We start from the raw sequence: 13,475 nt of genomic DNA, 5'->3' as shown, positions 1-13,475 counted from the left end.
CTCCTGTTAGACCATTTCAGAAAGAATCCTAGGTAGTATAGCCACCTTTGCAGAAGGACTGGGATCTGTCACCTCTGTCTTGTTACTCCCCTTGGTATGTGTTGAATTACTCAACCAGAGCTTCTGATCAACTGGCTTTAATTGAGCTTGCCACCTCCGTCATTGCAGGGAGAATGTAAGTGAGTCTGTCCCTCTCTGCTGCTGCAGAGGGAGCCAGGGACTGTGATGAGTCTGCACTCGGGCTACAAGGCACCAAGGAATGGAATCCCCATAACTGAGTTGAGGCTCTGCCAGGGAGGGTTGCATAGATCGTGCAGCCAGAGGAAGAACATCTACAGTGGCACAGCAGAAGAAAAGTGGTCATGTGAACAAGAAAACACATCTTCCATTCATGAAAGGAACATAACTGACAAAACTCAGGAATGAAAAACAGAATTACGAGCAGTGCCGGGACCAAATACCTCCTTAGAGAGAAACAGATGCACTCAGAGCTGTAGAAAACAGGCAGAAGAGCTTTTCAGAGTGCAGGCTCTGGAATGGGAGCCCATGTGTCACGTGTTTAAATCCCTACTGTAAGTGTTTCCATCTTGAATTGCTGTGGGATGTTCTGTAAGTCCTGTGGGAGCCCTTCTTGGGTTCTTTGTGGCGTTACCCAGCAGGTCCGCATAGAGGATGATTAGGACCATGGGCCTGAGTGCAGGTGTTTGAGATGGTCTGCACTTGGCTGTGCTGGGGGATGGTCTGTATGTCAAGTTGTTCTAATTGATCAATAAATAAAACCTGATCGGCTGTGGCTAGGCAGGAAGGATAGGCGGGACTAACAGAGAGGAGAAATAAAAGAACAGGAAAGCAGAAGGCTGGGGCAGAAAGACACTGCAGCTGCCGCCATGACAAGAAGCATGTGAAGGTGCCGGTAAGCCACAAGCCACGTGGCAAGGTATAGATTTGTGGAAATGGATTAATTTAAGATAAAAGAACAGTTAGCAAGAAGCCTGCCATGGCCATACAGTTTGAAAGCAATATAAGTCTCTGTGTTTACTTGGTTGGGTCTGAGCGGCTGTGGGACTGGCGGGTGACAGAGGTTTGTCCTGACTGTGGGCAAGGCAGGAAAACTCTAGCTACATTGAATAATTGTTATAAACCTCTGGGCCTTGGTTTCTTCATAAACAAAATGACATAAGAACCCATGTGCCATATGCTTAGTGGATTAGAGAGTAAGGATCAAAATAGCACGTACTATGACATAGAGAATGCCATGAAAATGACATTCATAGAGAAATTACTAGCTGTAGGAACTTGCATGGAAAAAGCAAGATCTAGATTAACAATGTCCATGGGGATAATTAAAGTCCAAAACAGAAGACGGGGTAAGAACAGTGAGAATGGGATACTAATGGGGCTCAACTGAGGGACGTTCATTTCTTTCCTTAAGCAATAGTAATCCTACACTGAACCAATCTCAGTGTCTCACATTCTCAGCCACTTGTCCCAGACAGGTAGTGGAGAGCCCACATGTTTCAGCATCTAGTAAAATCACTCAGTTACACCTTCTACAGGGAGCTCCTACAACTTAACTAGCTCTACTTGCTGCCATGCTTGAGCATGTAATCCGGCAGGGAGAATGGCAGTCCTACATTGGGAATACGTCTGAGGCTGATGAATTGTGTACCTATCGCAGTTCTTTTTATGCTGTGTGTTTTGACTAAAATAAACCCAAAAAACATAAATTATAAAAGGTACATCACATTTAATTTAAAAAGTGCATACTATCTAAAACATAGTTATGAAACTTATGAAAATTTGAAAATAAGTAGACATTGCCCAAAGATCCAAGGAGAAATTTATAAAAAGAAACCTACCAAAATATTAACTGATTGCATCTCATAATGGATCCTAGATTTGGTGACAATGTAATTAGATGTGATTTAGCCCATAAACAACTAATCATTTCAATACCATTTTAAAATACCCAGTCTATAGAAAGGGGGCATTCTTAAATGAATTCAAGTTGATATTTTCAATACTAGAATCTTGTGAAATTTTTGAAAAAGTTATTAACAGATATATATCTGAAAATATTATATAAAGTACTTGCAAAACAGTCCTTTAACATAGCAGAAAAATACTAAGTTACTCCATGAAAAACTCTTTTTAGGAGGCCAGAAATGACTCTGCATTAAGAAATGTACATATATGACTTAGTTTGTCAACAAAATAAAAGAGAAATTATGATTTTTACAGAGAGATCCCTGAGATATATTCATCATATTACAATGCTAACCCTAGCATAGAACATATACCTATAACCTGGTGTTTGGGGCTGAGGGAGGAAGAATGCAGATTCTGAGGCCAGGCAAGTCTATCCAGCAATACGTGGAATATTTTTAATTAAAAGGTTATAGTAAATAAATAAAACACAAATAGATTTCTTACGTATAAACAAAAAATTATTTTACAACAATCACTAACATTCATATTAACCACTGAAACCCTGCATCCATTTCAAAGGAAAGTGGGAGAAAATTGGTACATACAAGATGGTGTATAGTAAAGAGACTATGTTTGCCACAGTAACAAGACAATAAAATAAAATAAAATAAAATAAAAGTACTTAAAATAATGAAATAAAACAATTTTCTTATAACTGAACTATCAAGTCTAAGGCTTTTCCTCACAAAATGTCTGTATTTAGTATTTAAAACATCCAAACACAGGCTTGAGAGATGTCTCAGAGGTTAAGTGTACTTACCACTCTTGTGGAATATCAAGGTTCAGAACTGCCAGAAACTCCAGCTCTTGGACTTCCTGCAACCACTTCTGGTCTCTCTAGGCTCCACCCATTAAGTCTGAAGGACTCTTATATTCTGTTGTTGAAAATTAAAGCTATTCCTCTTTTTGCCTGACAATAATTTGCCCACCAGTATTGATGAAAGCCCTTAGTTTCCCGCTCAGCACACTATCTCCCCAGCAGTGTCTTTGAAGGAAATATTGAAGCTTGTAAAGTTTCTTTGCAGCTCACTTCATCACAGTAGGGTTTGTGTATTCCTCACATGAGCTCATCCAGTTCGTGTGCCTGCCAAAGAGAAGAGCAGTGAGCACCACATGATGTGATTCAGACAGGAGAGGTGGATGGGAAAACCGAGGGAAATGCTGATGACATCCATTGATGATTAAAAGTAAATTATTTTGGACTGTTGCAGGAAAACAGCACTGGTTATTTCTGATTGAAATGAGTGCAGGTGATTTAATTTTCTTTGCTACTCCATGTTTTTTTTTTTTCTTTCTTTGTGATGTAATAATGGATGCACATTAAAAATCAACATGGTTTGGTGGTTTAAAGGGTTATTTTAATTTGAGCATGTAAAGTTGCAGCTTTTACATTTCTGTAGCACTGTTGTCACTCAGGGTAAAAGAAACATGTAACACTGTTTTCTAAGCAGTACACATTTAGAGGACTAGTTAGGGTAAGAAGATATGTGCTAACAACTTTAAACCTAAATCGTGACTGACATTGACAATTATTTTAGTTAATCCAAAATATTTTTCATTTCTAGGTAATGGAACTATTTAGAACAGTTCATGATGAGCTCAAAGATTCAATAGAACTTTGTGAAACTACAAAATCACAGCTAAAGCACATGAAAGAAGAGGATGAAAAAGACATTATCCAAGAGGAAACAAATATAGAAACCTATAAGTAAGAACTCACCATGAATACTATGTATGTATAGCATCTAGAAATGAAATGTTAACCAAAACTGTAATAAATATCACTGCTCAAGAACTTTCAAAGAGCACAGAATTTAAATTGCTTATGCCTATATTATCACCAAGTTTATGACAATTGAAATTTAAATATTTAACATACAAATTTATGATAAAGCAGTATATTTCTATTTAAAGATTGTCATGTATATCCTTAAATTTCATGAGGATAAGGTATAACACCAATGTATATCCCTGTCCCCTGTATATAGAAGTGACTGCCTTGCTTCAAAAAAAAAAAGAGATCACATATTATGAATCAGTGCAGTAATTATATGCATAGGCATTAATTTTTAACTTATATGTATTTTCTTACTAACAGAACAATATTTTAAATGCATAAATTATCTCTTGCTTATTAATAATTGAAAGTTTATCTCCTGGTACTAATTTCTAAAGTAAATATGTCTTCTGATATCTTTCTATCTTGGTTAGGGTATCTATTTCCATGATAAAACACCATAGGCAAAAGCAATTTAGGGAAAAGGGATTTATTTAATCTTATACCTGTATTCCATCATCCAGGAAAGTCAGGGCAGGAAGTTGGAGGCAGAAACTGATGCAGAGGCCACAGGGAAGTGCAATTTACTGGCTTGTTCAGCCTGCTTTCTTATAGAACATGGGACTACTTGTCCAGGGGTAGCACCTCCCCCAGTGAACTGGGCCCTCACATATCAATCATCAGTCAAAACAAAACAAAACAACACCACAGACTTGCTCACAGGTGAATCTGGTGAGGACCTTGTCTCGACTGACATTCCATCTTCCAAAACGACTTTAGCTGTGACAAGTTGACATAACACTATCCCGGACACTGCCCAGTTTCTGTCACTGTTATTTAAGTGCTTGCTCAAAATTCATAATCTCATGCTTAGCCCAGACCTACTGAGTGTGAATCTGTGCTTTGAAAAGATTCCAAGACAATGTTAGAGCAATAAAATGGTATTATCACTGCTTTTTTGTTACCTTTTCAATTAAATATTGATCCAAGATTATAAAATTCTATGGTATGGCAGAGGGGTTGGCTCAGTGGGTAAGAGTGCTTCCTTTGCAAGCATAAGGACCCATGTTCAAATACCCCAAATCTTAAGTAAAAAGGTGGGAGTAACTGTTCATGTCCACAACCCTAGCATCGAGAAGGCAAACAACCAAGCCAAAACCAAAGCAGCTTCCTGTTCAGTGAGATTTTGTGTTAAGGCAATACGGCTGAAAGTGACAGAGAAAGACACCACATGTGCTGCTCTGGCCTCCACATGGGTGTATGCATCCACACACATGCATATGTGCCTGAACACACATGCAATACAAACCCTACCCACAAAAAAAAATTCACACTATGTTGTCATGTGACTTGAAATGTTTTGTACTCCTTTATAGCTTTAGTTCATGTATTTGATGATACATACATCCTCAGATGCATACAAGTGTAAAGTAACTATGATGTCCTGGGATATTGATTGGCCTCTTAGCACTACGAACCCACCTTTTCTGAGTGCTGCATTAATTTTTTTCCTTAAACTTATTTGTATATGTAATTTTATTAGCTTTTAAAAATCTTATTAATATTTAGAAAATATTTTCAAGTTCCAATGTGTTGGAGTATCTGTGTTTTAGAGTCACCTAATAACCATCACACTGACAGAAATATTTATTCTGTTATAACAAGCATGATTTTAAAGTCAAGCCACTGAAAGCACGTACAAATCACTAGTACAGCTTTTGAATATAAATTATTTGACCCATTTTGATTATTGGATCTTCTTTCATGTTGTTACATATTATCATTTCATTCTCCCTCATTCTCTCTGGGTGACTATAATTCTGTTTTATTATTTTGTGAGATACATTAATTGCCAAACTCAAACTTACATTGTCACCTTCAAAACACATTAGATATTGTTGATATATTGGTTAATTAAAAAATAATTAAAAGTTTGCTCTATTTATCTGTTTCCCTTCACTTAAACATCTGTTGATTGTAGAATGCTTTATTTTTATGACCTATAAGAACACTTTTATTATTTTTTAAAGAAGGATTTTAAATTAAATAAATTTACCGTCATGACCACTACTTCTTCCCCTTTGTGCTTGGACTCCACCTTCCGTCTTCCTCAGTTGACAGATCTCTTAGAATAACAGCTTTAGTGAGGTGCTCTTAACAAGTTGAGGTTGACTGTGAAAGAAGAAGGATTCTAGTATAAATAAGTCATAGGGGCTGGAGAGATGGCTCAGTGGTTAAGTAAGACCCAGGCTCAATTCCTAGCACCTACATAGTGGCTCACAACTGTTCATAACTTTAGTCCTGGGGAATCTGATGCCTTTATCTGACTTCTTTGAGAACCAGGCATGCAAGTGTTATCCAGACATGAATGCATAAAAATACTCATATACATAAAATAAAATATATAAAATCACCTAAATAAATGAAATATTGTATAGTCTCTGAATTTTAATTTTCTGTAAAGAAGAGAGTTCATCATGTGATTTTTTCCACTGTCTTTTTAAAGCTCACATATGTTCTTGAGACCTTAAATATTTATTTTTTATGTATATGTCTGTTTGTGAATGTATGCCCCAAATGTTCAAGTGCCAAAGAAGACCAAAGGGGGTGATGTTTGTACTCCCTGCTCTTTCTCTGCTCTTCATCTTCAGAGCTTCTTCATTTTGACATGTTACATAAATGCATCTTGGAACAATCAACGTTTGGATTTTTGTGTCCTCTTTTTTCTTTCATTAAATGAAATGCCATCTACATTAATCCAGCTTAGCATGTGTATCAAAAAGTCCATGGAATTTATGACTAAGTGGAATCTCCTGGTGTAGATGGTCTGGATTTATTTAACCAACTACACTTTGGGGGCATTTGGTTAGTTCCTAGTTTCTTGTGAGTTTGATCAAAACTGCTTTAGGAATTAACATGCAAGGTGTGAGTATTAACTTTTCATTTTTTTCTGGAATACCTATCTCTGAGTATGATTGCCAGAGTGTGTGCTAAGTATGGCTTTAGTTTTTTTTTTTTATAATTAATTTAATTTTATATAACAGACACGGATTCCCCTGTCCTCCCTCCTCCCGCCCCTCCCCCTTTCTCCCCAGCCCCCCCCCCTTCCCATCTCCTCCAGGGTAAGGACTCCCCTGAAAATTCAGCTCATCCTAGTAGATTCAGTGGAGGCAGATCCAGTCCCCTCCTCCCTTCACCCAGGCTGAGCAAAGTGTCTCTGCATAGGCCCCAGGCTCCAAACAGCCAGCTGATGCACTAAGGACAGGTCCAGTCCCACTGCCTGGGGGCCTCCCAAACAGTTCAAGCTAATCAACTGTCTCACTTATCCAGAGAGCCTGATCCAGTTGGGGGCCCCTCAGCTATTGGTTCATAGTTCATGTGTTTCCACTAGTTTGGCAATTTGTCCCTGTGCTTTTTCCAATCATGGTTTCAATAATTCTCACTCATACAATCCCTCCTCTTTCTCTCCAATTGGACTCCTGGCGTTCCACCTGGAGCCTGGTCGTGGATCTCTGCATCTGCTTCCATTAGTCATTGGATGAGAGTTCTACCACGACAGTTAGGGTGTTTGGCCATCCGATCACCAGAGTAGGCTTTAGTTTTAATAAAAACCACAAACTGGCTCCAGGGTGTAGAAAGACTGTTTTGACAATCAGTAAGAAGAGATCACTTTTTCTCCCAACATAATATTTTTATTAATTATTTGAAAATTTTATAAAATGCACCCCAATCATGCTCTGTCCCCATTCCTCCCTGGTCTGCCCTTCTACCCTGTTGCACTCCACCCCAAAAGATAAACAAACAGACAACAACAACAAAAAACCCAGTAGGTCCAATTCAATTGCTTTCTATCTCGACTGTTTCTTTTCTTTTTGGGGGTATGAGATGGCAAGGTTGTCACATAAGCCTTCAATGTCTCTCATTCTCAATTACAAGACGACAGTCATACGTAGCACTGCTTCCTTGCCAGTGACAGCCATTGGCAGAGTGGATCTTGGACTTCCACATGGTTTTCGGAGGCAACATGGACTCCAGTGGCAGTAAGGAGCAGAGGCTTCACCATAGTCCCTAGTGGCAGCATGCACCATGGGCCTCAACATGGTCTTTGGCAGCAGCACAGGTCACAGATATCAACATGGTCTCCTGTAACAGTCCTGATCAAGCACACCAACATGGCCCCCAGAAGCAACACAGACCAAGGACACCAATATTGCTTCCAATGGGAGCACAGATCATGGATATCAACAATGGCCTCCGGAATCAACACAGACAATAGATATCTACATGGTCCTTGTCAGCAGAATGGCTATGTTGTCTGTGCTACCACCTGAGATCACTTTTTAAATGGAAAAAAAATACAGTCCCTCTAGCACATTTGGAACATTGAAGTTTTAGTTCACATTTCTTTTGAATGTTTTGTTTTCATATGTTGTTGGTTATTTTATTTTATGAAGTATTTGGTCAGGTATTTTTCCTGGCTAGTATAGATAATTCTTTCTTTACAGAGGATAAAAGTTTATCTTTTTAAATTAGATATGTAAATTGCAAATATCTTATGGTTATATGAAAGGTTTCTCTTCTTATCCCATTATTGGGATATTTTGTCATGGAAAAGTTTTAAGGTTCATTAGAATTTAATTTGCCAGTTCCTTTTTCAGGCTTAGTATCATGGAAACCCTCTTGTCCTAATGCTTAATTCACAGAGTATTTTCTTCTAAAATATTGTATATAGTTTTGCATGTTAGATGCATTAAGTGAATGGTACATGAGATTTAGTCAGAATTAGCTATTTATTTCCTCTTCACTCAGTTTCCCCTTGCACATCCATGTGGACTGGCACCATGTGTCATACTGCTCTGGTTGTCATACTGTTTTGTGAAACATGGTCAAGAATCATCAAATCATATTTCCATGACTCTACTTGTACACACGGGGTTCTGTCCCACTGCTCTACATGCCAGCACTGCCAAAACCACCCTTTTTTGATCAACATATATAGAGTTTTCCTGTCCCTCAGCCACTCTCAAATAATCACTCAGAGGCTTAATATAAATTATAAATATCTGGCCTGTAGCTTGGGCTTGTTACTAACTAGCTCTTACAACTTAACCCACTTCCATTGATCTGTATGCTGACCTGAGGCTCGTGGCTTTTACTTCTATCCCATTTTGTATGTCCAACTTATTCTCCTTCTGGCTGGTGACTCCTCTGACTTCACCCTTCCTCATCCCATCTTTCCCACCTAACTTTATCCTGTTCAGCTTTTGGCCAATCAGCTTATTTATTAAAGGAAGAATAGTGACATATATTCACAGAGTGTACAGAAGGATTATTCCACAGCATTTCCCACCTTTTTGTCTAAGTAAAAAGGAAGGCATTAACTTTAACATAGTAAAATTATATACAATAAGAATAGTTATCAAGTAAAAATTACAGTCTATTTGTATTTGGCAAAATTAGGGAAAATACTCTATTATCTATCTTATCTTGGTGAGTTTTATATCTAATTTATTTTTATCATAAATAAGGAAAACTGTAACTATAACTATGTAGTCTTTAACACCATCAAAGACCCCAGAGTGGTGAAATGTTACCTAATGACGGACACCTCAAGCTTCCTAGACAGTCACCCAAAGTTCTTCTGTAACATTGGAGCATCCAGCTCTGGCCTGCAACCTAGCATATCTGACAGACTTTCTTGTGTAGTAAGGAATTTTGAAGGACTGTCTTATTTTGTTTGGCAAAGTTCAGCAGTCAGCTTTCTTTGAGTCCTGCTTGTCCAATTTGGACAGTGTATTGTCAGCAGTCAAAGCAAAGGCAGTTTCTTTGCCCACATGGCTAGCTTTTGCTATAAAGAAAACAAACTCCATACAGAGTTTTTTTGAGGCCCATCATCTTCATTGAAGTAAATAGGTACTTCCAGGAGCAGACGTGTCTCGCTGTCATAAAAAGCCTTAGGTTATTAAAGAAATTAAATGCCATATTCTGTAGGTCTTTGAAATGTTTGAAGACCACCTATCTTTCTAAATATATCTGTTTATGACCTTGAAAACATACCTAACCTGACTGTAAGTTTTACTATTATAGATGAGTCTTAATCTGTACTTTTAATTATGCATTACATTTTTAAGTGAGTTGCATAAGTACAATAACCCAAACAAGAGTAGAAACATATGTATGGTATAACAAAAATAACTTTAAATTTGTATCACTATACATAAATCCATACCAATGTAAAATATTTAATACTAGTAGTTGCTGTTTTGGCTTAAAAGTAGATTCAATAATCTACCTTTTAGTGCTGTCATTTCTATATCCTATCCCCCTCTTATCCTTTAGAAAGAGATCGTTGACTTTAACTCCTTTGTTTAGCTTTTTTCCTTTTTTAATTAAGAATTTTTTCATTCATTTTACACACCAATCAGATCCCCTTCTTCCCTCCTCCTGCCCCCGCCCTCCCCCTCCCAACTCACCCCTCACTCCCACCCACAAGAAAGCAAGGCCTCCCATGGGGAGGCACATTCAGTAGAGGCAAGTCCAAGCCCTTTCCCCTGCCTCAAGGCTGCAAGAGGTGTCCCATGATAGGTAGTGTGTTCCACAGAGTCTGCTCATGCACCAGATGGATTCTGAGCCTACCGCCAGGGGGCCTCCCAAGCAGATCAAGCTATATAACTGTATCACCATGCAAAGGGCCTAGTCCAGTCCCATGTAGGCTCCACAGCCATTGATCCAACATTCATGAATTTCCTCTAGTTTGGTTTGGTTGTTCCTGCATGTTTCCTCATCATGATCCTAATGCACTTGCTCATAGAATCCCTCTTCTCACTCTTTGATTGGACTCCTGGAGCTCTGTCTAGTGATTGGTTGTGGATCTCTGCATCTGCTTCTATCAGTCATTGGAGAAAAGTTCTGTGATGACAGTTAGTGTATTCACCAGTCTGATCTCTGGGGCAAGCCAGTTCAGTTCAGGCATGCTCTCCACTATTGCTAGTAGTCCAAGCTGGGGTCATCCTTGGGGACACCTGGCAACTTCCCTAGCACTGGGTTTCTCTCTATCCCCATGATGTGTCTCTCTATCATGGTGTCTCTTTCATTGAATTCCCCCTCCCTCCCTTTTTCAGTTCAACCATCCTGATTATGACCAATAATAATTTGTAACCAACTCCACTTATGATAATAAACATCCATAACACATTTGGGGAGAATATGGGCATAGTTCTCTAGACACTTCCTGTTGATTAGGGGCACTGGTAATCTTTGGACCCTGAGAAAATTTAGGATAATTGTTAAGTCTTGGCTGTAGTATTCTATGAGGCTAGATAGATCATCTCGGTCAGTAGCTTAGAAGCTGTTCTAGATTCTAGATCAACTGGATTATCATTTTCATTAGTGTCTGGTCCACTTGCTCTGAAAATATATAAACTTTTAAAGGTAACACAATATCTGTATTAGTACAAGTATAGATTGTGCATTGTACACAAGTCAGCCAAAGATGTTTTTTTTTTGTTTTATATTTGAGCAGGTAAAATTTACATCACATGTCTCATAGTTCTTTTATGTTTATTTCTTTAGGTTTGTTGCTAGGATTATCATGAGGTCTTCCTCAATCAAACCTAATTTTCTTTTTCTTTTTTTTTTTCTTTTGGACAAATGATTATTTATTTGTTCCTTCTCAGGACTATGGTTCTTTTTTTTTTTCTTTTACAATACTATTCAGTTCTACATAACAGCCACAGATTCCCTTGTTCTCCCCCTTCCTGCCCCCTCCCTTCCCCCAGCCCACCCCCATTCCCACCACCTCCAGATCAAGGCCACCCCAAGGACTGAGATCGACCTGATAGACTCAGTCCAGGCAGGTCCAGTCCCCTCCTCCCAGATTGAGCCAACCGTCCCTGTATAAGTCCCAGGTTTCAAACAGCTATCTCATGCAGCGAGCCCAGGACCTGGTACCACTGCCTAGATGCCTCCCAAACAGATCAAACCAATCAACTGTCTCACCTATTCAGAGGGCCTGATCCAGTTGGGGCCCCTCAGCCTTTGGTTCATAGTTCATGTGTTTCCATTCGTTTGGCTATTTGTCCCTGTGCTTTATCCAACCTTGGTTTCAACAATTCTCGCTCATATAAACCCTCCTCTTTCTCACTAATTAGACTCCCAGTGCTCCACCCGGGGGCCTAGCTGTGGATGTCTGCATCCAGATTCCTCAGTCCTTGGATGGGGTTTCTGGCACAACTATTAGGGTGTTTGGCCATCCCATCACCAGAGTAGGTCAGTCCCGGCTGTCTCTTGGCCATTGCCAGCAGTCTTTTGTGGGGGTATCTTTGTGGATTTCTGTGGGCCTCTTTAGCACTTTGTTTCTTCCTTTTCTCATGTGGTCTTCTTACCATGGTCTCCTATTCCTTGTTCTCCCTCTCTGTTCTTGATCCAGGTGGGATCTCCTGCTCTCTTTCCCTCGACCCTCGCCGTTCATTGTTCCCACTCATGTCCAGGCTGTTCATGTAGATCTCATCCATTTCTCCATCATTGGGTGATCCCCGTGTCTTTCTTGGGGTCCTGTTTTACAGGGAGCCTCACTGGTGATGTGAGTAGCAGTCCAGTCATCCTTGTTCCACATCTAGAATCCTCCTATGAGTGAGTACATACCATATTTGTCTTTCTTAGTCTGGGTTACCTCACTCAGGATGATTTTTTCTAGATCCATTCATTTGCCTGCAAACCTCACTGAGGACACTTTATGCTGGAGAGGATGTGGAACTTGGGGAACTCTCCTCCACTGCTGGTGGGAATGCAAGCTTGTACAACCACTTCGGAAATCAAAATTGGGAATCAATCTCCCCCAAGATCCAGCTATACCACTCTTGGGCATATACCCAAGAAATGCTCAATCATACCACAAGAGCACTTGCTCAGCTATGTTTATATCAGCATTGTTTGTAATAGCCAAAACCTGGAAACAACCTAGATGCCCTTCAACTGAAGAATGGATAAATAAATTGTGGCACATATACACAGTGGAATACTACTCAGCAGAGAAAAACAAACCTAATTTTCTTTAACCATGAATAAATTTGCAGTCTTTCATTTCCTATGGAAATAAAAACATAATCTCTCCCCCAAAGTAACATATCTTTTGACTTAAATTTTGAAGTCAAGATATTTTTAAAATATATAGGTTGGCTAAATATAGCAGTTTTCATAATCCAGTGTTTCTTAGCAGCCAAAAAAATTCAAAGATAACACAATAACAACAGAATCCAGACTCTCTGTGCATTTTCCATCTTTACATGGCTTTCTTCTTTTTATATTACTTTATTCTCCTTTTTAGGACCTTATTTTATCATTTTAAAACTATATTTTTCAATCAATGACTGTATATGCTCTTTCTTTTCTCTTTCCTAAGCCTGTGTGTGTGTGTGTGTGTGTGTGTGTGTGTGTGTGTGTGTGTGTGTTGGTTTTTCAAGACAGGGTTTCTCTGTGTAGTTTTGATGCCTGTCCTGGATCTTGTGCTGTAGACCAGGCTGGCCTTGAACTCACAGACTGCCTGACTCTGCCTCCTGAGTGCTTGGATTAAAAGCATGTGCCTTTAATATAATCATATAAATCTTTTGCTTGTGTACATTTTTGAATACACAGTAAACTGTTTAGAGGTTGTTGTTGTTGTTTTCATCTGAATCAGTACTTACTGCATATCTCTAACTTTTTCTGACTG

The 13,475-nt window shown here is 39.0% G+C and overlaps 1 protein-coding gene across 1 annotated transcript in view; it reads left to right on the top strand.

The window, feature by feature from the left end:
• Ccdc178 (coiled-coil domain containing 178) overlaps positions 1-13,475 on the top strand; it is a 347,767-nt gene that overhangs the window by 68,456 nt on the left and 265,836 nt on the right. Inside the window, exon 11 of the mRNA XM_028887739.2 lies at positions 3,555-3,697. Coding sequence (XP_028743572.1) covers positions 3,555-3,697 — 143 coding nt within the window. The remainder of the gene's footprint in view (positions 1-3,554; positions 3,698-13,475) is intronic.

Source organism: Peromyscus leucopus, chromosome 19 (genome assembly GCF_004664715.2).
Source record: "Peromyscus leucopus breed LL Stock chromosome 19, UCI_PerLeu_2.1, whole genome shotgun sequence".
NCBI lineage: Eukaryota > Metazoa > Chordata > Mammalia > Rodentia > Cricetidae > Peromyscus > Peromyscus leucopus.
The sequence above is the reverse complement of the archived record's forward strand: the minus strand, read 5'-3'. Positions and strand labels throughout refer to the sequence as shown.